General features: G+C 38.7%; 1 protein-coding gene across 1 annotated transcript in view; it reads left to right on the top strand.

Annotated features, from left to right (window-relative positions):
• LOC131109406 (dynein axonemal heavy chain 8-like) overlaps positions 1-27,831 on the top strand; it is a 68,895-nt gene that overhangs the window by 6,522 nt on the left and 34,542 nt on the right. Inside the window, exons 8-38 of the mRNA XM_058061364.1 lie at positions 415-528; positions 644-751; positions 846-944; positions 2,245-2,391; positions 2,471-2,668; positions 6,046-6,122; positions 6,197-6,296; positions 6,363-6,482; positions 6,743-6,878; positions 8,666-8,853; positions 8,933-9,013; positions 9,412-9,528; positions 11,648-11,767; positions 11,850-11,988; positions 13,042-13,130; positions 13,209-13,315; positions 14,863-14,941; positions 15,200-15,326; positions 15,391-15,563; positions 15,662-15,788; positions 18,594-18,829; positions 18,903-19,007; positions 19,824-19,937; positions 20,013-20,075; positions 21,883-21,983; positions 22,094-22,231; positions 23,706-23,946; positions 24,009-24,208; positions 25,256-25,409; positions 25,483-25,646; positions 25,887-25,989. Coding sequence (XP_057917347.1) covers positions 415-528; positions 644-751; positions 846-944; positions 2,245-2,391; positions 2,471-2,668; positions 6,046-6,122; positions 6,197-6,296; positions 6,363-6,482; positions 6,743-6,878; positions 8,666-8,853; positions 8,933-9,013; positions 9,412-9,528; positions 11,648-11,767; positions 11,850-11,988; positions 13,042-13,130; positions 13,209-13,315; positions 14,863-14,941; positions 15,200-15,326; positions 15,391-15,563; positions 15,662-15,788; positions 18,594-18,829; positions 18,903-19,007; positions 19,824-19,937; positions 20,013-20,075; positions 21,883-21,983; positions 22,094-22,231; positions 23,706-23,946; positions 24,009-24,208; positions 25,256-25,409; positions 25,483-25,646; positions 25,887-25,989 — 4,065 coding nt within the window. The remainder of the gene's footprint in view (positions 1-414; positions 529-643; positions 752-845; positions 945-2,244; positions 2,392-2,470; positions 2,669-6,045; positions 6,123-6,196; positions 6,297-6,362; positions 6,483-6,742; positions 6,879-8,665; positions 8,854-8,932; positions 9,014-9,411; positions 9,529-11,647; positions 11,768-11,849; positions 11,989-13,041; positions 13,131-13,208; positions 13,316-14,862; positions 14,942-15,199; positions 15,327-15,390; positions 15,564-15,661; positions 15,789-18,593; positions 18,830-18,902; positions 19,008-19,823; positions 19,938-20,012; positions 20,076-21,882; positions 21,984-22,093; positions 22,232-23,705; positions 23,947-24,008; positions 24,209-25,255; positions 25,410-25,482; positions 25,647-25,886; positions 25,990-27,831) is intronic.

The following is a 27,831-nucleotide window of genomic DNA, read 5'->3' as shown; positions in this document are numbered from 1 at the left end:
TCACCACATAGTTTATATTATGTTATTGTATTATTGTATATTGTATTATTTCATAATTTTATTTTTATATTTTGTTTTTGTGTGTATTTAATATTTTGTTCATTTCCTATTTTATACTTTTATCTTAGTTTTTAATTAATTTTATTTTATGTCATTTTATTAGTTATTTTTAAAAATGTAATTTCATTTATTTTTATCAGATCTTTTTATTGTTTGTTTAATATTATTTTACTTAATTTTATTTATTTATTATTTTATTTTATTTTACTACATAATTTCTATGCCATTATTTAAGCTCAAAGTCAGCTGGGATAGGCTCCAGCACACCTCTGCGACTCTAATAATTAGTAAGCGGCACAGAAAATGATTTTATCATTTATCATATATATATATATTTTATCTTTTTTTTTTTAGACGTGGCCCATGCTGGAGTCTCGGGTTACGGATAACTTCAACGAGGCAAAGGACAATGTCAAGTTCCTGGACGCCCTGGAAAAAGCATGTCAGCCACTTTACACCAGTGACCCTGTATGAACTATTATTTATTTTCATTATTTGGTACACACAAACCCGAGCTTGAAAACAATGGAGGGCTCCAATGATGCAAGCAGGTTGACGACACGAATATTGTTCCTGATTTCAGGCCACCATAGTGAAAAACGTGCAGAATATCATCAATGCCGTTCAGATGATCCACACCGTGTCACGATACTACCATACCAGTGAGAAGATCTCAGCCATCTTCATCAAAGTATGTGAATCCACTCACAACATGAGCTATAGTATGACAATTGACACCTTTTAGTTGTTTTCTCCATAAATTGGATTTCCCCTTAATGATGCAGGTGACCAATCAGATGATTATTGCCTGCAAGCGGTACATTTCCAACAACGGCTCAGCAATATGGGAGCAGGACGGTAAAAATGTTGTGATGAAAATACAGGTAATGCGACTTATCATTTATTGATAGCAGATATTCTCAATTATTTGTACATTGTTCATATTTGATGTCATCTATTTATTCTCCACATTATTATTTATTATTTATTATTTATTATTTATTATTTATTATTTATTATTTATTATTTATTATTTATTATTTATTATTTATTATTTATTATTTATTATTTATTATTTATTAGTACGCTGTTCATATTTGATGTCATCTATTTATTCTCCAAATGTATTATTTATTATTTATTAGTACATTATTTATTAGTACATTATTTATTATTTATTATAGTACATTATTTATTAGTACATTGTTCATATTAGATGTCATCTATTTATTCTCCACATTTTTATGTATTATTTATTATTTATTAATACATTATTTATTAGTTATTATTTATTAGTACATTATTTATTAGTACATTATTTATTATTTATTAGTACATTATTTATTAGTACATTGTTCATATTTGATGTCATCTATTTATTATTTATTATTTATTATTTATTATTTATTATTTATTATTTATTATTTATTATTTATTATTTATTATTTATTATTTATTATTTATTATTTATTATTTATTATTTATTATTTATTATTTATTATTTATTATTTATTAGTACGCTGTTCATATTTGATGTCATCTATTCTCCACATTTGTATTTATTATTTATTATTTATTATTTGTTAGTACATTATTTATTAGTACATTATTTATTAGTTATTAGTACATTATTTATTAGTACATTGTTCATATTTGATGTCATCTATTTATTCTCCAAATGTATTATTTATTATTTATTATTTATTAGTACATTATTTATTAGTACATTATTTATTATTTATTATAGTACATTATTTATTAGTACATTGTTCATATTTGATGTCATCTATTTATTCTCCACATTTTTATGTATTATTTATTATTTATTAGTACATTATTTATTAGTTATTATTTATTAGTACATTATTTATTAGTACATTATTTATTATTTATTAGTACATTATTTATTAGTACATTGTTCATATTTGATGTCATCTATTTATTCTCCACATTTATTATTTATTATTTATTATTTATTATTTATTATTTATTATTTATTATTTATTATTTATTATTTATTATTTATTATTTATTATTTATTATTTATTATTTATTATTTATTATTTATTATTTATTATTTATTATTTATTATTTATTATTTATTCACTGCTGTGTTATTGTGCAATGACAATAAAGACAGTCTATGTCTATGCCTATCACCTCATGACTGCTTTTCATTGATAGGAGTCCCTTTGTTTGTACCGGGAGTATCAGTCTTGCTTGGTGAAAACTCAAGAAAAAGCAAAAGAGACGCCAGGTCAAAGGCCCTTTATCTTTTCCGAGATGCACGTATTGAGGAAGTATGAGGTCTTCTGCAAGCGACTTGAAAGTGTAAGAAAATTGACCGTTTTTTAGCTCATCTTGACCCCCAGGAAACTGTCTATGAACAACGCTGATCACCCTCTTACAGATCATCAAAATAATCGCAGTGTTCAAGACATTCGAATGCCTGGCCAAGTCCAACATCGAGGGCATCGAGGTGCTGGCTGGTCAGTTCCGCAAAGCTTCCACCGACCTTAAGAACAAGCAGGCTGATGTGTTTGCCACCAGGGTGTCGGCTTTTGAGGCAGACTATGAAACATTTATGATGCACAAAAGCAACCTAGAGGTAAGCACTCGAGAACTTAAGGGGTCGATCTCCTCCATCCAACCCCGTCTCTCTCACACCAACTACCCTCATGTCCTCCTTCACTACATCCATAAACCTCCTCTTTGGTCTTCCTCTACGCCTCCTACCTGGCAGCATCCTTCTACCAATATATTCCCTATCTCTCCTTGGACATGTCCCAACCATCTCAGTCTGGCTGATAATTGACTTTATCTCCAAGGCCATTGTAGTCATGTGATGTCCAAAGGGTGCAAAAAAAGCCAGGAAGCAGACAGCAGTTCACCCAGGCTACGTACATTTATTTAACATGGAAGATAAACTTACGAAAAACACTAAAATAAAATTAAAAAAAATTGAATTGGAAAAAGCGGCACGGCGGTAAAGTGGTTTGCGCGCAGACCTCACAGCTAGGAGACCAGGGTTCAATTCCACTCTTCACCCTCGGCCATCTCTGTGTGGAGTTTGCATGTTCTCCCCGTGCATGCGTGGGTTTTCTCCGGGTACTCCGGTTTCCTCTCACATTCCAAAAACATGCTAGGTTAATTGGTGACTCCAAATTGTCCATAGGTATGAATGTGAGTGTGAATGGTTGTTTGTCTATATGTGCCCTGTGATTGGCTGGCCACCAGTCCAGGGTGTACCCCGCCTCTCGCCCGAAGACAGCTGGGATAGGCTCCAGCACCCCCGCGACCCTCGTGAGGAAAAGCGGCAGAAAATGAATGAATTGGAAAAATAAAATAACTTGACTTCCCAAAAACAGCAAGAAGAAAAAATGTATTGACTCACATCACTGACACATAGTACTGCAGCAACACCACCACACATCACTGTGTCCTCCCAAAGACGCCCCAGCTGCTCCTTTTATAGGGCTCTCAATCTGCCCAGAATGTCCCACTTTTGTCCATAGGGTGGTCTACAAAACACATCTAATCATGAAACTCTTTAAACTGGATTTCAACACCATCATCTTATGTGAATCCACTGCTACTACAACTCTCCATAAAACATTAACACATACACATATTTCCCTAACCGAACCCAAGATTAAATACCCATCAAACCTTACAACCCCCTCCACCCATTCCCAGGTACATGGTAAGGTCTGATGATGTCACTAATGACATCACCAAACATTCCTGCAGGTGACTCCCTTGGTAAATATCCACAGGTAAGATGATCTCTGTACACCTGTTCCTAACGACTCCCAATTTAGCTTGAATTAATACAGCACTATTATCAATGACATAACTCAAACAATGAAATCATGAATACAATAATACAAGGGACAAGTGATGAGTTCGAACTCATTCACTTTGTCACAGCCACTAACATGGAATGTCCCTCTGATGTACTCCTTCCTGATCCTATCCATCCTGGTCACTCCCAATGAGAACCTCAGCATACTCATCTCTGCTACCTCCAGTTCTGCTTCCTGTCTTTTCCTCAGTGGCACTGTCTCTAGACCAGGGGTCTCAAACACGTGGCCCGTGGGCCAAATGTGGCCCGCAGGACACTAGTTTGAGGCCCCCGCCTTGATATGAAAGTTTAATGTTAGTGCGGCCCGCGCAAGTTTGATATGGATGCTGTATGGTATCATGTACCCAGAAAAAATTATTACGTTTGATTAATGTTCATGTTAAAGGTTAAATAACTGTTAATAGTTATCCTCCCTATCCGTGTGGAAGTGGTAAGTTTTTGGCTATTTAAGTTTAAAGGAAATAACTTGAAGGCTACCGTTTAGGTTGCTAGCTCTCTAGTTTGCGAGTTAGCATGTGTCTCAAGACCCTGCAGTTGCGCAATATGTTGTAAATAAAAAGAGTATAAATGTGACTATAGTCGTGTTTTGTCATGTCTACAGGGCTCTAATAATGCTTTGTTCATTTTAATCTGAAAAAAATAATTTGTCTACCTACCAACTATATGCGGTTTTCTTAAGTTTTTATTATTTGCCGTTTTATTATTATAATTATAATTATAATTTATTTATTGCTGATTGATTGATTTTCTTTATTCTTGATTTGTTTATTTTTCATCTTATTTTGCGTAGAAAAATAAAAAGTAAGATATTTGAGAACAGTGGAATGTTTTATCAGAGCTTTTCTTGTAGAAAATCGGAACCAAAGCAAAGTTTATTCCTTTTTCTGTTTTTAATAAATGCATTTTTTTTTGGGGGGGGGGGGGGGGGGAACCTGATGCGGCCCAGTCTCACCCAGACCCTAGCTCCAGTGGCCCCCAAGTAAATTGAGTTTGAGACCCCTACTATAGACCAAACAACATGGCTGGTCTCACCACAGTTTGGTTTACCTTTCCTTTCATTTCAGCTGAAACTCTTCTATCACACATCACGCCTGACACTTTCCTCCACCCGTTCCATCCTGCCTGCACACGCTTCTTCACCTCCTTTTCACAATCTCCGTTGTTCCGAATTGTTTTCCACCTTCTGTATCTCTTCTCCCTGTAACCTCATTCTTCCACTTGGGTCCCTCTCATTCACACACATATACTCCATCTTGCTGGGGCTAATTTTCATTCCTCTCCTGTCCAGGGCAAACCTCCACTCTTCTAGCATCTCCTCCACCTGTTCCTTACTCTCACTACAAATCCCAATGTCATCTGCAAACATCATAGTCCATGGAGATTCTTGTCTAACCTCATCTGTCAGCCTGTCCATCACTATAGCAAACAGGAAGGGGCTCAGAGCTGATCCCTGATGCAGTCCCACCTCCACCTTCAACTCTTCTGTCACACCTACAGCACATTTTACCATTGACCACAGTTTTTTACACATTTTTCCATGAACATTTCCATGATTGTTTGTTTCAAAGGGATACTAATGAAACATGATTTGTTTATTTTTGTGGGAAAAATGTGGGATTAAATGGGTTAAAGATGTTCATCATCATCATGTCCATTTTCTACCGCTTATCCTCACGAGGGTCGCAGGGGTTGCTGGAGCCTATCCCAGCTGTCTTTGGGCGAGAGGCGGGGTTCACCCTGGACTGGTGGCCAGCCAATCACAGGGCACATATAGACAAACAACCATTCACACTCACATTCACACCTGTGGACAATTTGGAGTCACCAATTAACCTAGCATGTTTTTGGAATGTGGGAGGAAACCGGAGTACCCGGAGAAAACCCACGCATGCACGGGGAGAACATGCAAACTCTACACAGAGATGGCCAAGGGTGAAATTGAACCCTGGTCTCCTAGCTGTGAGGTCTGTGCGCTAACCACTCGACCGCCGTGCCGCCCGGGTTAAAGATGTGACCAAATAATAAAAAAAACAACATAAGACAATTCCAAAAACATTGTGTGTACAATCAATAAAGGTTTCGTTATGACCACAGATTATTTACCAGATCTTCTCATACAGGAGCAGCTAAAGTCCTTCATGAACTCCAGCTTCTCAAGGTTCGACTCGTCCCAGCAGGCTCTGGTTGTCATACAACGGTTAGTCCCACACAAAGATTGTTTAGTGATTTCCTGTTAACATTAAAATCATGTTTTGTCATATTTATCTGCAGTTTTAAGAAATTAAACATCCCCTGTCTGATGGCAGAAATGCCCAAAGCTTTGGGTTCTATTCTGCAGCTCTACGTCTCGGAAGTGGAGGCCGTATCAAAGGTGGTGCACACCGGGAGCGATTTTAAAAAGTCATACTTTATGTGCCAATGCATCTTTTTGTCACAGCTCTTTGAGAAGCAAAACGAGGACCCACCATTGGGCCGCAACATGCCTCCTGTCTGTGGGAAACTTCGCTGGGCCAGGCACCTCTACAAGAAAATACACGAACCCATATCGTACATACGTGTAAGCTTTAAAGCATTATTCACATTAATTATTTCAACAAAAGTAGCCAGGTGCATACATTTTGGTCACCTTTTGTTGTTTTATTGATTTGAATACCTTTAACACTAATCATTGGAACACAACATTAGTTTGACCTGCATCCACAAGTGAAGCCAATCATGAGAACGGGTATTTAAGGTGGCCAATAACAAGTTGCATTCAGAGCACCACGGTAGTCTCAAAACTGTCACATGACCTGAGATACTTTGCTCCTTTTACAGGAAAACTCAGACATCCTGACCACCCCAGAGGGACGCACCGTGGTGAAAATGTACAATCAAACGACGGCGGCGCTCCAACGCTTTGAGGCCGACAACCACAAAGCGTGGATGACGGAAGTGTCCAAGCTGGATTTTGGTTTGTACTCTGGCAGTCGCCTCAAAACGATTATTATTATTAATAATGAGAATAATAGTGTTGTTATTAATATAATATAATATATAATTATTTATTATTATATAACATATTAATACTACATTATTAATATATTAATATTATATCATTATTTCTAATTCGCTTGAAATCTTACTTGAGTCATGGGGCCACATAATCCACTTCAAAGCAAAAATGTTTAGTTTTGATTTGTCTGTTGAGCATATACTTTTACATAATAAAATCGCTGCCATCGGCCCAGAAGAACTCCATATATGTATGTGTATATGTATGTATATATGTATATAGTATATATGTGTGTGTGTGTATGTATGTATATATATGTGTATATATGTGTGTGTGTATGTATGTATGTATATGTGTATATATATATATATATATATATATATATATATATATATATATATATATAATGTATGTGTGTGTGTGTGTGTGTGTGTGTGTGTGTGTGTGTGTGTATGTATATATTATGAATGGGAAATTTTAAATTCATAATATCAATTTGAGGGCGGCACGGCGGTCTAGTTGTTAGCGTGCAGACCTCACAGCTAGGAGACCAGGGTTCAATTCCACCCTCGGCCATCTCTGTGTGGAGTTTGCATGTTCTCCCAGTGCATGCGTGGGTTTTCTCCGGGTACTCCGGTTTCCTCCCACATTCCAAAAACATGCTAGGTTAATTGGCGACTTCAAACTGTCCATAGGTATGAATGTGAGTGTGAATGTTTGTCTATATGTGCCCTGTGATTGGCTGGCCACCAGTCCAGGGTGTACCCCGCCTCTCGCCCGAAGACAGCTGGGATAGGCTCCAGCACCCCTGTGACCCTCGTGAGGAAAAAGCGGTAGAAAATGAATGAATGAATATCAATTTGGCTGGCATTCCATTTTTTTCTAATGAACATAAAAATGTCTTTTGCAAAGTTTTGAGGAAATCCATTGAGATTTAGGGGTGCCACCTCACACATAAACTTTTGTAAAATTTCAGAAAATGTGCAATTTCTAGTCTAATTGTAAAAAAAGTTGACGTGGAAATGTTGAGTACAATAAACTTCTATACAGCATGATTTTCTATAGGGTTATCAAAGGGGCCCACACCAAAGACCAAGCTGCAACTGCTAGTCTGAAAGGAACTAGTTGTTGTGTGCCTAAAATAATAAATGGACAAGTGTATATCAGATTATGTAGGACTACAGTACTACTCTCAATAAATATGAGGCATCAGTAATACTGTCTACTGTATATTACTGTTGTTGATGTTATGCTTGCTCAGCTATTAGCTAACTGTCATTAGCAAACTGTAGCTAGCTAATGTTAGCTACAGTAGAGGCAATGAGCACTAAATACCTATAAATATGACTACAAATCATTCAAATTACAAAGACAAAACCACAAATATGCTAGTAATATGTAATAGGAGTATGAATACCAACAAAAACATAAAGATCACCTCAGAGTTCTTAAGCTGCAGTCTTTGCTGACCTCAAATCTCCATGGCAACCATTGAACTGTTCACCACTTTATTCCACAAAAACAGATGTATGGTGGCACCCCTAAATAATCATGTATTGGAAAAATATTTTGTTTGTGTTGTTTCTACATATATTGGAACACTTTTAGTACCCAGTCATATCAAAATTCATATATATATATATATATATATATATATATATATATATATATATATATATATATATGTGCCATATATTGGCACATAGTCTGTGAAGTGAAAATGTGTGTATTCTCTGTTTGGACAGCCCTGAATACTACAGTCTTGATTCGTTGCACTGTGACAGCAAAATACATTGTCAACTTCGACTCCAAAATAAGCGAGGCCATCCGGGAGGCCAGCGGCTTGGTGAGGATGGGACTAGAAGTTCCAAAGCAGGCTTTGCACTTCCTGAAGTCGGAGCTGAGATTAAAGACATACCATCATTGCCTGCAGGTTAGTCTTACGTTTGTGTCATTGCTTTCTCACTGTGCATTATAATAACAACTTCAAGCCATATTTGTTTTTATTACAGACCATTTTGACTGACTACAAGTTCACGTGTGACAACATACCTGCCGACTTTACCAACATGATTACGTCAAAGACCACGCAAGTAAGGTGGAAAATGTGTTGAATTTAACACTGATGCAGGCATGCAGTATATCAGGTGTTAATCCTAACATGATTTTTTTTTACCTTTATCACAATGCTTAGGTACAGTTTGTTCCTGAATATATAGATAGACTTCCTTTATTGTCATTGCACAAAAACACAGTAGCGAAATTGCCAACGAAATGTCGTTGCCTATATATGCTTACAAAATATCAAAATAAGCCCTTGGATCTTTTCTTTTTTTAGTATGTAGCCCTCGGTGTACAAAGGTTGGATTCTTCTGCCTTACCTTAAAAGTAATGTTCAAGTCAGACCTTCAGATGGAGCCGTTGTTGAGCAGAAAATGTTTTGAGTTTTTTTTTTAGGTGCTCATATGTGTCAATGTCTGTCTTTGAAAAGGTGGAGTCTCTCCTGCGCTATGGCTCTGTCATGGTCACGTGGTCGTCCCTCCTCCTGGACAAGTACTTTCAAAATATTCACAATGCCCTTTCAGAGCTGAAGTCAATCCTGACCAAGGTACATATGTTTAGTAGTCAAATTAAAGTATATGTGTCACATTCGCAGATATTTTTACAGGGACATTCTATTTATAAGTATATCATATTATATTATATTTATATATGTATATTTTGAGTGGTAGGTGAAATGGTTGATTGTTCCATTATTGAAGTATACTGATGATAAAATGTAATTTGCAGTGGGAGTCATATTGATGTGCTGGTTGCAAAATACACACGTTACGTCTCTGGATAATATTAATCTAGTACGGGAACTTTGGAACGTCAATCATTTTTTCAGAGCTAACATTTCAGTCACCATGCCACTGACCGTAAACAAAGTAGGACAAGTCTGTGGGAAAACTGTGGGATTTCTAATGAATACAGTTTTGTAATAAAATATTTACTGTAATATGATTAATATGATTAATTCCAAAAACATGCTAGGTTAATTGGCCACTCCAAATTGTCCATAGGTATGAATGTGAGTGTGAATGGTTGTTTGTCTATATGTGCCCTGTGATTGGCTGGCCACCAGTCCAGGGTGTACCCCGCCTCTCGCCCGAAAACAGCTGGGATAGGCTCCAGCACCCTCAGCGACCCTCGTGAGGAAAAGCGGCAGAAAATGAATGAATGAATGAATGATTAATATGATTAATTCCAAAAACATGCTAGGTTAATTGGCGACTCCAAATTGTCCATAGGTATGAATGTGAGTGTGAATGGTTGTTTGTCTATATGTGCCCTGTGATTGGCTGGCGACCAGTCCAGGGTGTACCCCGCCTCTCGCCCAAAGACAGCTGGGATAGGCTCCAGCACCCTCCGCGACCCTCGTGAGGAAAAAGCGGTAGAAAATGAATGAATGAATGAATAATTAATTCCAACAACATGCTAGGTTAATTGGCGACTCCAAATTGTCCATAGGTATGAATGTGAGTGTGAATGGTTGTTTGTCTATATGTGCCCTGTGATTGGCTGGCCACCAGTCCAGAGTGTACGGCGCCTCTCTCCCAAAGACAGCTGGGATAGGCTCCAGCATCCCCCGCGACCCTCGTGAGGATTAGCGGTAGAAAATGAATGATTAATTTGTAAAGGTTGTAGCACAATTGCATTATGTAATTTCACCAATGTCAAAAACAGCACAAAAACAGTATCAGCCATTCAACTTGTGAATGTAATATTGGACATTGGCCACTAGGTGTCAGTAATTGTTTGACACAAGCACCAGAACTGATCACTGGAACAACAGGCTTTTATTTATTTATATTTTTCAAGTTTAAAGGATTTCAAAACGGCCACAATAATAATAGTTTAATAACACAAGTTACTGTTGCAGCCACCATAGCCTGCAACAAGCTAAAACTAAACTCTGAACCCCCGAACTCACTTCCTGTCTACCACCATTTCTGCTCTCCTACAAGGTAAACTGTACTAAATATTTTATTTTCTGTCTATATAAGTATACTCAACAAAAATATAAACTCAACACTTCACTAGTGCTCACTATCAAATATTTATACAGATTTGTGAACAAGGTTATAAATAAATGGTGATATTGTTTATCTGGAATGAATTTTATATCGGGCGGCACGGCGTTTGAGTGGTTAGCGCGCAGACCACAGCTGGGAGACCAGGGTTCAATTCCATCCTCGGCCATCTTGTGTGGAGTTTGCATGTTCTTCCCGTGCATGCGTAGGTTTTCTCCGGGTACTCCGGTTTCCTCCCACATTCCAAAAACATGCTAGGTTAATTGGCGACTCCAAATTGTCCATAGGTATGATTGTGAGTGTGAATGGTTGTTTGTCTATATGTGCCCTGTGATTGGCTGGCGACCAGTCCAGGGTGTACCCGCCTCTCGTCCGAAGACAGCTGGGATAGGCTCCAGCACCCCCGCAACCCTCGTGAGGAAAAAGTGGTAGAAAATGAATGAATTTTATATCTTTAAGTCCACCTCATAGAAAATGGTGTAATTTAAAGAAACTACAATATATTCCATTGTAAAGAAGGAATCCTACTTTGTGGAAATTCACTTATCACCATCACATCTGGAACCAATTAACCATGATAAACGAAGGATTACTGTATATCTTAACTTTTGGTGGGTCATGTGACATTGAGGCATAAACTTTTGCACACAGGTGCAAGATATCTGCAAATTTCACATTGATGATTACCTTGGAGAGATCTCCGAGACTGTTCTGCTTGAGCTTCCTGAGGATGACTCTACCACAGTTCGACACCTGATTGAAGTCAATCAGGTAGAGGATCAGCATCCATATGTACTGTAGTTGTATGAAAGCTGTATGACTATTCAGTTGAATTTTTAAACCACTTTTATAGGAACTGTGCAGAGAGGGTCTAAAGAAACTGGAACTGAAGTGCACTCACGTCAAAGAAGCAGTCAATGATCTGGGAAAAGTGTTCAGCGACATTTATAAGTCCAAGCAAGCTCCGAAGGCTACGGACGGACTCAATTCCAGTAATGCCTACATAATTCTTTCCAGTACAGTGGATCCACACGTATTCCCAGTTCAACATTCACAACCCTGCACACTTGCGGATTTTGGATCGGAGCATTGTGGGAAAACCTGACATTTTGTGCTTATTATCTCCGTAATAAAGCCATTTTTGGTAGCAAAAAGTACACAGATATTGAAATAGACGCTTGTACACTAATATACACTACTGCTCAAAAGTTTGGGATCACTTGGAATTTCTTTTGGCAATCCTGCCATGAAGTCCAGAATCCTGAAGTCGATACTGACACTGGTGTTTGACGGCTACTATTTAGGTCACAACCTGTGAGGCGTCTTTGTCTTAAACTACACACTTTTACATATTTGTCTTCTTGCACAGTTGTGCATCGTTTTTCTGTCCTTGTTAGACCCAGTTTGTGCTGCTCTCTGAAGGGAGTAGTTAACAGCATGGTAAGAGATTTTTTTAGATGGGTTTTCTAATAATCTATTATTATGAAATGCCTTATGAAATGATGAACTTGGATTAGCAGCCATACCAGGAGATTGATGCAGAGGACTGACAGTTGTTGATAGTAGGCCTCTATGCAAAAATGTACATCCTTCTTTGAAAATCATCTGATTCATTTTCATTGTTTGTGAAATGGATAAAAATGTTTGTGAAATGCATGAACATGTTTTTCATTGGAAAACAAAGAAATTTGCAAGTGATCCCAAACTTTTGAGCGGCAGTGTACATGCAAAAAACCCAAACATACAAAAACTGAAGCAATTTTGTCCCTATAGAAAATGCTGTCAATCCAATTCATTTGTTCCAGACACCCAAAAGATGATATTTCCCCTTTTCTATCTAGCCATAATTTGCCTATATACTGCTGATTTTTACTGGGCTAGATGTTGGGACGATGTTAAAACTGAGATTTTCATGGAAACCAATTAAGGTTTGACTGTACTATTACTAATGTAGTGGGGAGCCACTGTTTGGGAACCACTGCACTTACAGTATCTATAACCCACAAGTCATACTACGAAAGTTAAATGTTTGTTTCCCATTTCAGCACAGAAGGAGACCCAAAAGGCCTCTGAAGGCGGGGAGGCGACGACGTCGGAGACTCAAGAGAAGTACAAAGCAACACGCTTTGAGAAGGTATGCTTTCCTGATGATGATGATGATGATGATGTAGATGTTGATACGGCGTTAAAGCTTGAAATAAAACCATTTCAGGAATTTACCAAACAATATGACTTCTTCGGCACGCGGGTGTTGGATGCGCTGGTGGAAACAACCAAGTTATCCCTGAAGACCCTCGAAAGGCGAATCTGTGGTCCTGAGTAAGTCCGGCATGAGGAGTCTGGTGTGTGTGTGTGTGTGTGTGTGTGTGTGTGTGTGTGTGTGTGGAGGTTTCCTTGCACATGTTGCGTCTAACTTAACTCCACGTTTAAGTTAACTTCACTCTTCCTTTCTGTCTGTCAAATGAAAATAAATACATTTTGTGCATTGTGGTCGTTAGCATAGAGTTTGATACTGTAGTTGAGCATTTACAGTCAGTCATGTCATCAGTGAAGGTAAAAGTAATCTTGAATGTTAATTTGTCTCTTTCACGGATCATTTATATGCATTTAGAATTGTGTGTGGTTGCCCTTTATTCTTGTCTCTTATACAGAAATACAAGCAAAATAGTACAATCATCTGTCCATACATAAACAGCATAAGTAACGGATGCGACCAGCGGCCAGCCAGGCTACCTGCAGCCACTTAGGGCGCAAGCCGTGGTCCCCGTCATGCCCGCACTGGGGGATATAGGATATAGCGGCGAAGGCGTTTGGAGCCAAAGAGAGAAAAATGGTTTTATGCATGTAAAACTAGAATTGCAAAACTATACAATGTGTTTTTGAGTGTCAACCCCTGATGACATAGCTGACTTCTGGTTCTGGTTGGTATTTTGTTAGCAATTTATGCTAACAGGGTTTTTTATTCATTCATTCATTTTCTACCGCTTTTCCTCACAAGGGTCGCGGGGGTGCTGGAGCCTATCCCAGCTGTCTTCGGGCAAGAGACAGGGTACACCCTGGACTGGTCTCCAGCCAATCACAGGACACATATAGACAAACAACCATTCACACTCACATTCATACCTATGGACAATTTGGAGTGGCCAATTAACCTAGCATGTTTTTGGAATGTGGGAGGAAACCGGAGTACCCGGAGAAAACCCACGCATGCACGGGGAGAACATGCAAACTCCACACAGAGATGGCCGAGGGTGGAATTGAACCCTAGTCTCCTAGCTGTGAGGTCTGCGCGCTAACCACTAGATCGCCGTGCCGCCCTAACAGGGATGTTTGTGATAAAAATACATTATGAACACACTTGGGCTCACAAAGTGCATAAATTACATGACAAGACGCGCCATATAGCACACTAACTGGGAAACTATATAATAATATACGTAGCACACTAACTCAAAACAAGACAAAAGTTTGGGATTCAGAAAGACTCTTAACTGGGTTGGATACAGTACTAGCAAAATGGGTTTCTTCCGGGTACTCCGGTTTTTCCCCACATTCCAAAAACATGCTAGGTTAATTGGCGACTCCAAATTGTCCATAGGTATGAATGTGAGTGTGAATGGTTGTTTGTCTGTATGTGCCCTGTGATTGGCTGGCCACCAGTCCAGGGTGTACCCCACCTCTCGCCCAAAGACAGCTGGGATAGGCTCCAGCACCTTTTGTGAGGATAAGCGGTAGAAAATGAATGAATGAATGAATGCACCTGACTGTCGGTCACAGGAGCATCCAAAAAGTGTGACATATGGTCCAGGAAATACGGTATATAACATTATAGATGTTTATATATGTTAATATGTTGTGAATTGTAGCTCTTTCCAGAAATCGAGGTCTGACAATGCGTTGATGCCTTTGATCAAATCGGAAGTCCACCTGGCAACCCCCAATGTGGTGAGTAAAGGCACAAATCAAGAACCATATTGGTGAGATTATTTTTTTACATATCATAAATATGGTTGGGCGAGTGGTTACCATGTTGGCCACGCAGTCAGGAGACCTGGGTTCGAATGCTTGGGCATCTCTGTGTGGAGTTTGCATGGGTTTTTGTCCGGGGAACTCCGGTTTCCTCCCCCTACTGAGGATAAGCGGCATAGAAAATGGATGGGTGGGTGTCATAAATACAAGAATTGTTGTCCATTTTTCCTGCAGGTGATGGTCCCCAGCGTCGACGAGATCCACCGTGCCATACATCAAATCATCGACTCCGTCTTCGATGTGATCAAGGGCATCCAATGCTGGGAGGTGGAGTACAGGCAAGACAACACAACTACCGAAGGTCCGTCACGGTCCCACGATACACGCCGCTTTTCCCCTCAGCCTGACCTTCCGTCCACTCACAGGTCGAGAGAAGATGAATTTCTACAGCCGGGTCGTCAGGCACGATGACGTCAAGGTCGTTATTTTCACATTGAAGTCCGCCTTGAAGTCGCAGAAGGAACAAGCCGCCAATGTGCTGGACCGCTTCATGAAGTTTAAGGAGCTATGGTCAGAGGACAAGGAGAAGCAAATAAAGGTTGGGCTTTATGATGAAAGAAGGCTCATGAAGGAGATATATATATTTTTTTTTAAATCAGTTTTTAGTTTGAATGACACTTTTGTGTTCTTTTAAAGGTCTTCATGGACAGCAAGCCAACCTTGATTCAGATCAAAAATAAACTGCAGCACTATGACATGTTTGAAAACCAAGTTCAGGAAATTAAGGACGTCATTAATGTCGGGTTGATTGAATTCTCAACAGGTAAGCTCCTCGTAGTAGTTTTGACGTTTTTATAGGAGTAATAATGAGGCTGCCAAAAATAACACGTTAACGGCAGTAACTAATATATTTAATTAATGAGTGTGCACCAGAGCAAGCATGCCTCTCTGTTATGACAGCAGACGGAGTCTGACGCTCTTTTATAACTTGGTGTTACACTGCAGCCACTACGCAATGTGTCTCAGAAACACGGTCGGTTCTGCACTTGAGCGAGGCCTACGTCACGTCCTCCTTCGTGCATTTTTACTACAGCATTTCTGTGACGTGAGAGTCATCGTTGTTTTTTAATAGGGCTGTCAAATTTTAATCAGATTAATTCAGATTTGTAATGAATGATAAATCACCATTAACAACAATGTCTTAAATATGCCCATTTTTACTGTCTTTGATAAATAGAAAGAAAAAAAGATTACAAATTGTATTCAAATTTGTAACAAATTAATCATGATTAATAACCATTTATAAGTATGTCATATGTATGCCCATTTTTACTGTATTTAATGAATAGAAATATTACATGTTAAAATCAAGATTAATCATATTTTCAACAAATTAATCATGATTAATCACCATTAACAACTGTCTTAAATATGCCAATTTTTACTGTATTTGATAAATAGAAAGATTACACATGTTAAGATTTGTAACAAATTAATCAAGATTAATCACCATTTATAAGTGTCATATATATGCCCATTTTTACTGTATTTAATGAATAGAAATATTACATTTTGTAATCAAGATTAATAGTTTAACAAATTAATCATTACCCAACAAATTTTAATAAGATTTATAACAAATTAATCATGATTAATCACATTTATAAGTATGTCATATATATGCCAATTTTTTACTGTATTTAATGAATAGAAATATTAATTTTTTTAAAATAAAGATTAATCAGATGTTCCGCAAATTAATCATGATTAATCACCATTAACAACTATGTCTTAAATAGGCCCATTTTTACTGTATTTGATGAATAGAAGATAAATGATATGTATTAGTAAAAAAAAGCGGTTGTCTGTGTAGCACAGAGGTAGGGAACCTATGGCTCGGGAGCCAGGTAGGGCTCTTTTGATAACTGTATCTGGCTCTCAAGCAATTACCACAATAAAAATGTATGTTTGCTAACATTTTAAAGTAAACATCACAGAAATCACTGTTAAAAATATTAAAAATAAACAACTTTCTTATGCATTTTAATCCGTCCATCTATTTTCTACTGCAATACGGCCGACCATATCTATCTTTCCTGATGATATTTTCCAGGTCAAACACCAAAACTCGATTATTACTGGGTAATGCGGTAGTCTACCTCGGTCATTAAGATGTAAATGTAAACTTTCCTCCATTAGTCAAATAGTCACCTAGCTAAAGCTGCAGAACCAAGCCTTCTGGCAAAGATGGCCAAAAGAATGAAATATACTGAGTACGGTGCAAAACCATGCAGCAGCAGAAGTTGCATTAATGGCAGCAAGTATTTGATTTATTATTGGACACTGCGCTGCACACATTTTATTGCATTCAATGTTTAAAAAAATGTATATGGCTCTCATAGATACACATTTTAAAATATCTGGTCTTCATGGCTCTTGTAGCCAAAAAGGTTCCCGACCCCTGGTGTAGCATTATAGAGTGTGCATACACAGAGTGGGGTTGTAATGTACTAACCACATTACATGTTACCCATGCTGTACAAAACCTAAAAAGAAAAACTAAACTGCTAAAGCTACTTACCATTGAGAGACATCTTGAAATAAACACATTTTTTGAGGGACCTCAGTCTCTACTTTTGGGTCAGATTCGGGATCCAACATATATGGCTGTATTTTAAAGGCAGACATTTTAAACAGGGAACAGTTTGATTGTGTGATTACACATTTTAAGATTTGTAACAAATTAATCATGATTAATCACCATTTATAAGTGTCATATGCCCATTTTTACTGTATTTGATAAATAGAAAGATTATTAATTTTAGTAAGATTTGTAACAAATTAATCATGATTAATCACCATTTATAAGTATGTCATATATATGCCCATTTTTACTCTATTTAATGAATAGAAATATAGAATTTTTAATCAAGATTAATCAGATGTTCAACAAATTAATCATGATTAATCACCATTTATAAGTGTCATATGCCAATTTTTACTGTATTTAATTAATAGAAATATTACATTTTGCAATCAAGATTAATAATATGCTTAACACATTATTCATGATTAATCACCATTAGCAACTGTCTTAAATATTCCCCTTTTTACGGTATGTGATGTTCAACAAATTAATCATGATTAATCACCATTAACAACTATGTCTTAAATAGGCCCATTTTTACTGTATTTGATGGAAAGATTTAACATTTTAATAAGATTTGTAACAAATTAATCAAATTAAAGCGTCATATATATATGTCAATTTTATACTGTATTTAATGAATAGAAAGATAAATGATATGTATTAGTAAAAAAAGCGGTTGTCTGTGTAGCATTATAGAGTGTGCATACACAGAGCGGGGTTGTAATGTACTAACCACATTACATGTTACCCATGCTGGATCCAACATATATGGCTGTATTTTAAAGGTGGACATTTTAAAAAGGAACTGTTAATCCCAACATTTTACAGACAAATGAGAAAGTCTGAACGGCCTCCTGAGACGTATTCGTATTCCTGGCGTATTCCAGTGTCAATTTTTACAATGCAGTCGTTCACATTCTGGTGGGGCTTTTGCAACGGAACTGTGGACAACATGTTTTTTTATTTTCTTGTGTGCAGAGGAATTAAAGTCCTCCCTCATGGTGGAGGCTAAGGCCTGGAAGCAGCACCTGTGCAAATGCCTGAGGAAGGAGTGCAGGAGGAACATCATCACAACCAGCTTGCACACGCACAAGAGTTTTACGCAACTGTCTCATCCTGTAGTCAATTTGGACGACGTGCGCTGCTCAATGAAGACACTGAGCGATCTCCGGGATTCTGAGATCAACACCAACATCACACTGATTTACACTCAAGTATGAACGGGTTCATGTTTGGCTTTGCTTGTTTTGCACGGTTGTGATGCTATGTCCTGTTTGACTCTTGCAGGACGCCTATGACATTCTCATCCTTTATGAAGCTGAAATGACTGAGAAGGAGCCAGGGGAGGTCTACGGCTTGGGCCGTTTCTTCACAAGGCTTTTGACCAAGGCTGTTAGTACGGTTTATATAAAGTGGTGCGAAGAAGTGCTTGCCCTCTTCCGGATTTCTTATTCCTTTGACTTTTTGTCACACTTAAATCATAATCAGAAAACACATTTAAACATGAGTCAATGAAAACAAAACTGAACACAAAATTAGATGAATTAGATGAAACTTTTTATTAAGGTGAGAAAAAAATGAGTTGCTGTATGTTTTAACTCTCACCTGAGTTAAATTTCTGTAGCCACGCCCATGCCTGATGGCGACCACGCCTGTTCTCAATCAGGAAAGCTAGACATCACGCCAGAATCTAAACAAATTCAGGAAAAAATGAGAAAGAAAGTAATTATAAATTATTAAATTAATCATAATGTATTTATTAATAATAAATTATTAATTATAAATCAATTTCTAAAGACTCCAGCAAACCACAGTGAGAGCCATTATCCACAAATGACAAAAACATGGAACAGTGGTGAAGCTTCCCAGGATTAAATTAGTTTGATGATTCATTGAATAATATTTAGATTTGTTAAAGGATTTATTTTTAATTTATTAATAATAAATTATTGATTATACATCAATTTCTAAAGACTCCAGCAAACCACAGTGAGAGCCATTATCCACAAATGACAAAAACATGGAACAGTGGTGAAGCTTCCCAGGATTAAATTAGTTTGATGATTCATTGAATAATATTTAGATTTGTTAGATGATCTGAAACATTTAAATGTGACAAGCTGCAAACAAATTCTAAATATTGACTTAACAAAGATAACAAAGATCATCAGAGAGGTCTTGAACTGAATGTGTTTGTTTGGTTCCCAGATGTCGGTTCAGGATCAGCTGTTCCGTATGCAGCCCACCCTCAAACAGAGCCTCCAGGAGCGTGTGGGCGTTTTTGAAAAAGACGTTGGCACTTTTATGGATGACTATGATACGGTAAGCTGGACATCTATCCCTCACTGTGCACTTTTTTATATCAATTTACACTCTTAATCACTTAACGTGCTACAGGATGGCCCCATGGGTGAAGGAATAGAACCCAAAGAGGCCAGCCGCAGGCTCCAGAACTTCCAGGTACAGATACAATATTCCTATACTGTAGTTACTATATAAGGAATTTAGAATTTGTAAAAAGTATGGAAACTTGAGTCGACTGTTGGTACTGATCTGTTTTTGAAAAGGTAAACTTGTGAGTAGTAGTAGTAATAGTAGTTGTACTACTAGTAGTAGTAGAAAACATTTGGGAATATTGACAGGTTGAATGGCCAGCCCTCTGCTGTTATCCTCCTCCAAACCTTTATGAGCTAAATTACCTGACTATATACCGTATTTTCCGGACTATAAGTCGCACTATTTTCATAGGTTGGCTGTTCCTGTGACTTATATTCCATATACTCCAGAGCGACTTATAAATGAAACTGGTGGCTACAATATCCTTGATCATGTTAAAGCAGGGGTCTCAAACATGCGGCTCGCGGGCCAAATGTGGCCTGCAGGACACTAGTTTGAGGCCCCCGCCTTGATATGAAAGTTTAATGTTAGTGCGGCCCGCGCAAGTTTGATATGGATGCTGTATGGTATCATGTACCCAGAAAAAATTATTACATTTGATTAATGTTCCCACCCTTGGCCATCTCTGTGTGGAGTTTGCATGTTCTCCCTGTGCATGCGTGAGTTTTCTTCGGGTACTCCGGTTTCCTCCCACATTCCAAAAACATGGTTAATTGGCCACTCCAAATTGTCCATAGGTATGAATGTGAGTGTGAATGGTTGTTTGTCTATATGTGCCCTGTGATTGGCTGGCGACCAGTCCAGGGTGTACCCCGCCTCTCGCCCAAAGACAGCTGGGATAGGCTCCAGCACGCCCCCGCGACCCTCGTGAGGAAAAGCGGTAGAAATTGAATGAATGAATGAATGATTAATGTTCATGTTAAAGTTTAAATAACTGTTAATAATTATCCTCCCTATCCGTGTGGAAGTGGTAAGTTTTTGGTTATTTAAGTTTAAAGGAAATAACTTGAAGGCTACCGTTTAGGTCGCTAGCTCTCTAGTTTGCGAGTTAGCATGTGTCTCAAGACCCTGCAGTTGCGCAATATGTTGTAAATAAAAAAGAGTATAAATGTTGTGTTTTGTCATGTCTACAGGGCTCTAATAATGCTTTGTTAATTTTGATTTGAAAAAAATAATTTGTCTACCCACCAACTATATGTGGTTTTTTAAGTTTTTATTATTTGCCGTTTTATTATTATTATTATTATTATTATTATATTTATTTATTTATTACTGATTGATTGATTTTCTTTATTCTTGATTTGTTTATTTATTTTTCATCTTATTGTAGAAAAATTAAAAGTAAGATATTTGAGAACAGTGGAATGTTTTATCAGAGCTTTTCTTCTAGAAAATTGGAACCAAAGCGAAGTTTTTAAAAAAATTTTGTTTTTAATAAATGCAGGGTTTTTTTTGTTTCTTTTGGAAAACCTGATGCGGTCCAGTCTCACCTAGACCCTAGCTCCAGTGGCCCCCAAGTAAATTGAGTTTGAGACCCCTGTGTTAAAGGATCTGTTGCTCATATGTAAGCGACTGATAATTCAGCGTGGTATTGGTCTTATTATTGAGATTGAGATTTTATATTTTGTGTTAGATTGATTGGATTTATATTTTTATGAAATGGCGACAACCGAGGTTCCACTTTATTAAATAAAGTTGAGGAAAAATTAACTTTGCATAAAAGAACCAATCTTTATTACGATCCCAAAAGAGGGCACTGTAAATTGACTAACCCTGAATATTTTTTTGTGTTTTATTTAGCTGTTATTGTATTTACTGTTTGAGGTTCCTGTTATTATTTTTCTTTAATGGGTTTGCCATTCCTCTGCAGGCCAGGTTTGCTGAGTTGTGGAGAAACTTCACAATCTACAATTCCGGCGAGCAGCTACTGGGTCTACCCGTGTCAAACTATGACTCTCTTCACAATAAAAAGTACACAGGCAGCCTCGCACCTTTGGAAGTCCTTCAAATATAATATACTGTAATATTATATACTTTTAAGGATTGTGGTGATGCTTCCCTGTGCTTTCTGTTGCTGCTAGGAAAGAGCTAGATCTTTTACAGAAGCTCTACGGCCTGTACGACACGGTGATGGCCACCATCACCGGCCACTCCAAGCTCCTGTGGACGGAAGTGGATATTGAGAAGATCAATAGTGAACTTATGGACTTTCAGAACAGGTTGGTGTTGTATAGACGACTAGAAATATTTCAGCTGACATTTGAAATGGGCCCGCCTATTGCTTTCCTCCAGCCTGGCTGGATGGCGGCTCCTAATCAAGATAAGAGATAAGATAGATAAGATATGCCTTTATTCGTCCCTCAGTGGGGAAATTTGCATTGCACAGCAGCAAGAGTACAGAGTCAGATAAGCAGTACAAAATACACAATATAGAAAAATAAACAATATAAACAACCCAAGTATTAACAAAATCAACAGTTATATACAATACAGTATGTAGATAATATGAAACGAGATGAGATATATGACCAGTCTATACACTGAGATCTTGTTAGAGAGTTAATATGAGGCATTATAGAAATACTTCACATAGAACTTAGTATATTGCATTAAGAGCCCTTAATATTGCACATGGAGGTTGATCAGATATTGCACAGTGGCCTGTTTTCAACTTTGTCAATAACGTTGCCATGGATACACAAAATGTACCAAATATTAATAGGGCTGGTACACCCACATCGAGACCTATCTGGTGACATTACGTGTTGTGGGGGGCGGGGCTTCTAATCCAGAGGCTCGTTTTCAATTTATTCCATCAATTACGTTGCCATGGTTGAATGTTACACACTAAATATAGCACAATACCCACCATGGAGACCTTTCCAGTATTATAATATACATGTGGGGGTTCCGCACGGTTTGTCCCACATTTTTTGCATCGGAATAATGTAGAAAAATAAAGTATGACGGATAATCTGATAATTTATAGGGCCCCATTCTTTCCCATCCATCCATTTATAAATTGCTATAATTACAAAAATGCTATAAAATGCTATAATTTATATAAATATGCTTCCATTCCTCTCCAGAAAATATATATAAAAAACGCAGTTAGGCCCTATGATTTTCTTTGGCAACATGGGGCTCCACTCCCCCACAGAAAGGACAGGGAGAGACGGCAAAACCACCCAGTGTGTTATTGTAAATTGATGCCCCTGTGAGGCTTAACAAGATATTTTGTTAAAAAATGGAAAATGGGGCGGCACGGCGGTCTAGTGGTTAGCGCGCAGACCTCACAGCTAGGAGACCAGGGTTCAATTCCACCCTCGGCCATCTCTGTGTGGAGTTTGCATGTTCTCCCCGTGCATGCGTGGGTTTTCTCCGGGTACTCCGATTTCCTCCCACATTCCAAAAACATGCTAGGTTAATTGGCCACTCCAAATTGTCCATAGGTATGAATGTGAGTGTGAATGGTTGTTTGTCTATATGAGCCCTGTGATTGGCTGGCCACCAGTCCAGGGTGTACCCCGCCTCTCGCCCGAAGACAGCTGGGATAGGCTCCAGCACCCCCCGTGACCCTCGTGAGGAAAAAGCGGTAGAAAATGAATGAATGAATGAATGGAAAATGGAACAAAAGTAGTAGTCAGTATTCAGTGTGTTCAATCCAAGATGTCCACCTATGTCTACTTCCAGGTGCCGACGCCTGCCTAAGGGCCTCAAGGAATGGCAAGCCTTCCTGGACTTGAAGAAAACCATCGACGACTTTAACGAGCTGTGCCCCCTCCTCGAGATGATGACAAATAAGTCCATGATTCGGAGACACTGGGATCAGATCTCCAACCTGACGGGGCACAAATTTGAGGTGGAGTCCAGCACCTGCACGCTGGACAACATCATAGAGGCGCCCCTGTTGAAGTACAAGGACGACATTGAGGTTTGATGCTGCGCCGCGGCTCTCTAGCGTTGGCCTTCTCAAGCCGGGCTCCTCCTTTTCAGGACATCTGCATATCGGCGGTGAAAGAGCGGGATATCGAAGCCAAGTTGACAGGCGTGAAGGCGGTGTGGTTTGACCAAAATCTGAGCCTGATGGACTTCAAGGACAGGGGGGAGCTCATGCTGAAAGGCGGAGAGACAACAGAGATCCTGACCACTCTGGAGGACAGTCTGATGGTGCTGGGATCACTGCTAAGCAACAGGTAGACCAGTCATGTCAAATTTGCTTGTTCTTTGGCAGAACTATATTTTTAGATATTTCCAAGCTGTCAGCGGCCCTGACACTACACGAGTCGATGGGGTCTCAGGTACAGTTTACAATTTGATTCAAACAGGAGTGCTGGAGAGACCAATTAGCTGCCGATGAAGGTTTAGTTATTCAACTAAGAATCCCTTTCCGGTTTCCATCCTGATTTCTATCAAAGTTTGTACAACGGGTGTAAACTTCCTTTTTGTAGGTGTTTTGGATTTTCAAATGGCTCCACTCGGTTTCAGGTTGGACATTTTCAAGATGTCCCTTTCTAAATGACTGGTTGTTGGGATGTGGGCGGCGCGGCGGTCTAGTGGTTAGTGCGCAGACCTCGCAGTTAGGAGACCAGGGTTCAATTCCACCCTCGGCCATCTCTGTGTGGAGTTTGCATGTTCTCCCCGTGCATGCGCGGGTTTTCTCCGGGTACTCCGGTTTCCTCCCACATTCCAAAAACATGCTAGTTTTTGTATCCTACCCCTAGACCATGATGTTGAACAATCTTTACTCTCAGGTCATGTGACATCATTGTTTTGGGGCTACCGTGATGCTACTCTTCAGAGAAGATGCAACTTGCAATTGGCCAACTTAAATACCCTTTCTCATGATTGGCTTCACTTGTGGATGCAGGTCAAGGGTCAATCAGAATACCAAACAAATGTTGTGTTCCAATAATTAGTGTGACATTTATAGATCAGGAGTTTGCATGTTCTCCCCGTGCATGCGTGGGTTTTCTCCGGGGACTCCGGTTTCCTCCCACATTCCAAAAACATGCTAGGTTAATTGGCCACTCCAAATTGTCCATAGGTATGAATGTGAGTGTGAATAGTTGTTTGTCTATATGTGCCCTGTGATTGGCTGGCCACCAGTCCAGAATGTACCTCTCACCAGAAGACAGCTGGGATAGGCTCCATGCTCGTGAGGATAAGGATAATTGAATGAATGAATGAATTCATAGATCAGAAACATTGAAAAAGCATAACAGGTCCCTTTAACGTGACAGATACTGCACTTACTACAAAGCCGAGATCCAAGACTGGGTCGCCAAGCTGTCCACATCAACAGACGTCATCGAGCAGTGGGTCATTGTGCAAAACCTGTGGATTTACTTGGAGGCCGTGTTCGTTGGTGGCGACATCGCCAAAGACCTACCTCAGGTAAAGTTTAACTCCTTGCTTTCATCTGCTAAAAATGCTCGTAACCAATAACCATTTCATATTCACTATACAGGAAGCGGAGCGCTTCCAGAAAATCGACTCGACATGGATCGAAATCATGCAGCGAGCCCGGAAAGTCCCCAATGTGGTGGAGTGTTGTGTCGGGGATCCGATGTTGGGAGAGGTGTTGCCAGATCTTCAGAAACAACTGGATTTTTGTCAAAAGTCTCTGACAGGGTACAGACCGGCCTATAAACACACACTGATATGTGCACAAACACACATATATACACACACGCTTACAGGTACGCTTACAGGACACTTGCATGTGGACGAACATGGGGTAGCGGATTGTGCTACAGTAAAACAATAACAAGTGTGGCTGTTTGTAATGAGCATTACTGCCGCCTAAAGGATTGGAGTAGAACTGCAACTCACTTCTCATGCATGTTTTTTTTTTATTTTTTTTTTTAACAGCTACCTCGAGAAAAAACGTCTTCTGTTCCCACGATTCTTTTTTGTGTCCGATCCCGCCCTTTTGGAAATCCTCGGACAAGCCAGCGATTCACACACCATCCAGGTAAGCACATTCATTTGTTATATTGGTATAAGGCTATTTTTTTTATACTCCATACGGCATGACAGGGAAAACAATATGTGGCTCTATCATAATATCTTACACAATTACAGAGGCACACACACACATTTGAAAAAAGGCAAAGTATTATTTTTTTTTAACCCTCCTCTTGTGTTAGGGTCGGCACCAACCCGTTTTACATTCTAATGCATAAAAAGAATCACATAACATTTGTTTATTGCATGAAGGCTTTTTGACTTTGTCAGGAAACTCTATTTCAACAAAATAAAACCAAAAAAATTATTTTTACTACATTTTAAAATGGTCTGGTTGAAATTATGACCACTGTATTGTTAGGGTCGGTTTCGACCTGGTTATAATAATATGACTATAAAGCAATATTTTGAACCACAACTGAAATCCTAAGTGTACAATTAGCCAACACAATGACAACCAGCTCCTCTTCTCATCATGTAAGCTTCAGGGGATTCTCATTTTGACCGCTTTTCCAGTATACCAGCAGAAAAACAATGTCCAGACATGTGAGGTGAATTCACTCATTTGATGGTTGATTTCACTTTTACAATTTGGATCATGGAAAGAATGGCAAGAAGTACAGGGAACCAAGATCTGGACCTGTTCTGCTTTTTGATTTCACTTTATACGAAAGTTCTGTTGCTGAAAACAAGAACTTTTTCTCCCTTTTCTTGACATTAATATATAAGGGTCCAAATTGACCCGAACACCATAGATGTTTCTTTAGTGATTAATACTAAAATGAGAAAATAAATAAAACTAATTGCTTTAAGTGCTTCTATAGCTCTCAGTAATAGCCAGGTAACAAAAGAACCTTCAATTTATGAATATGATTCTTTTGAGGTTCATTTTACCATTTTTGGAAATTGAAATTGATGGGTATAGTGACAAAAAAGGCCTACATGCCCACACCAAAAGTATTAAAACCAACATTTTCATGGATGAGGAAGCCTAAGAAGGTAACCAAGACATGAGAAGCAAATTTGATGGTAACTTATTGTTTTTAGTGTATTTTATAGCTGATTTAATATATGGGTCAAAACTGACCCGGTAACATAAGAGATGATACTAGAAAGCTAACACAAGAGGAAGGTTAAACGGTGATTATAATTAGTGGTGGGGTTGATCCATTCCGATAACAGTGCAACTCACATATCAGAAATTGTAGATACCAGCTTCTTCTGATCCATGAGACACGTCAGTGTAGGTAGAAGAAGAACATCAGCAAAGGATTATTTAGGGATGTTCTGATCAGGATTTTATGCTGCCAATCCTGATCCCAGGGAGGCACGTTCGGTCGAGTGGTTAGCGCGCAGACCTCACAGCTAGGAGACCAGGGTTAAATTCCACCCTCGGCCATCTCTGTGTGGAGTTTGCATGTTCTCCCCGTGCATGCGTGGGTTTTCTCCGGGTACTCCGGTTTCCTCCCACATTCCAAAAAACATGCTAGGTTCATTGGCGACTCTAAATTGTCCATAGGTATGAATGTGAGTGTGAATGGTTGTTTGTCTATATGTGCCCTGTGATTGGCTGGCGACCAGTCCAGGGTGTACCCTGCCTCTCGCCCAAAGACAGCTGGGATAGGCTCCAGCACCCTCCGCGACCCTCGTGAGGAAAAAGCGGTAGAAAATGAATGAATGAATGAATCCTGATCCCGATCATTCAGGAGTGAAATCGGCCGATATCGATGACATTCATTCATTTCATTCATTCATTTTCTACCACTTGCTCACAACTACCACTTCCTCACAAGGTATTGGTATTGCCAGAAAAAAATGTGAATCGGGGCATTTCAATTGGTAAACTAAA

This window comes from Doryrhamphus excisus, chromosome 22, assembly GCF_030265055.1.
Source record: "Doryrhamphus excisus isolate RoL2022-K1 chromosome 22, RoL_Dexc_1.0, whole genome shotgun sequence".
NCBI classification, from domain to species: domain Eukaryota; kingdom Metazoa; phylum Chordata; class Actinopteri; order Syngnathiformes; family Syngnathidae; genus Doryrhamphus; species Doryrhamphus excisus.
This window is presented reverse-complemented; position numbering and strand designations above follow the sequence as displayed.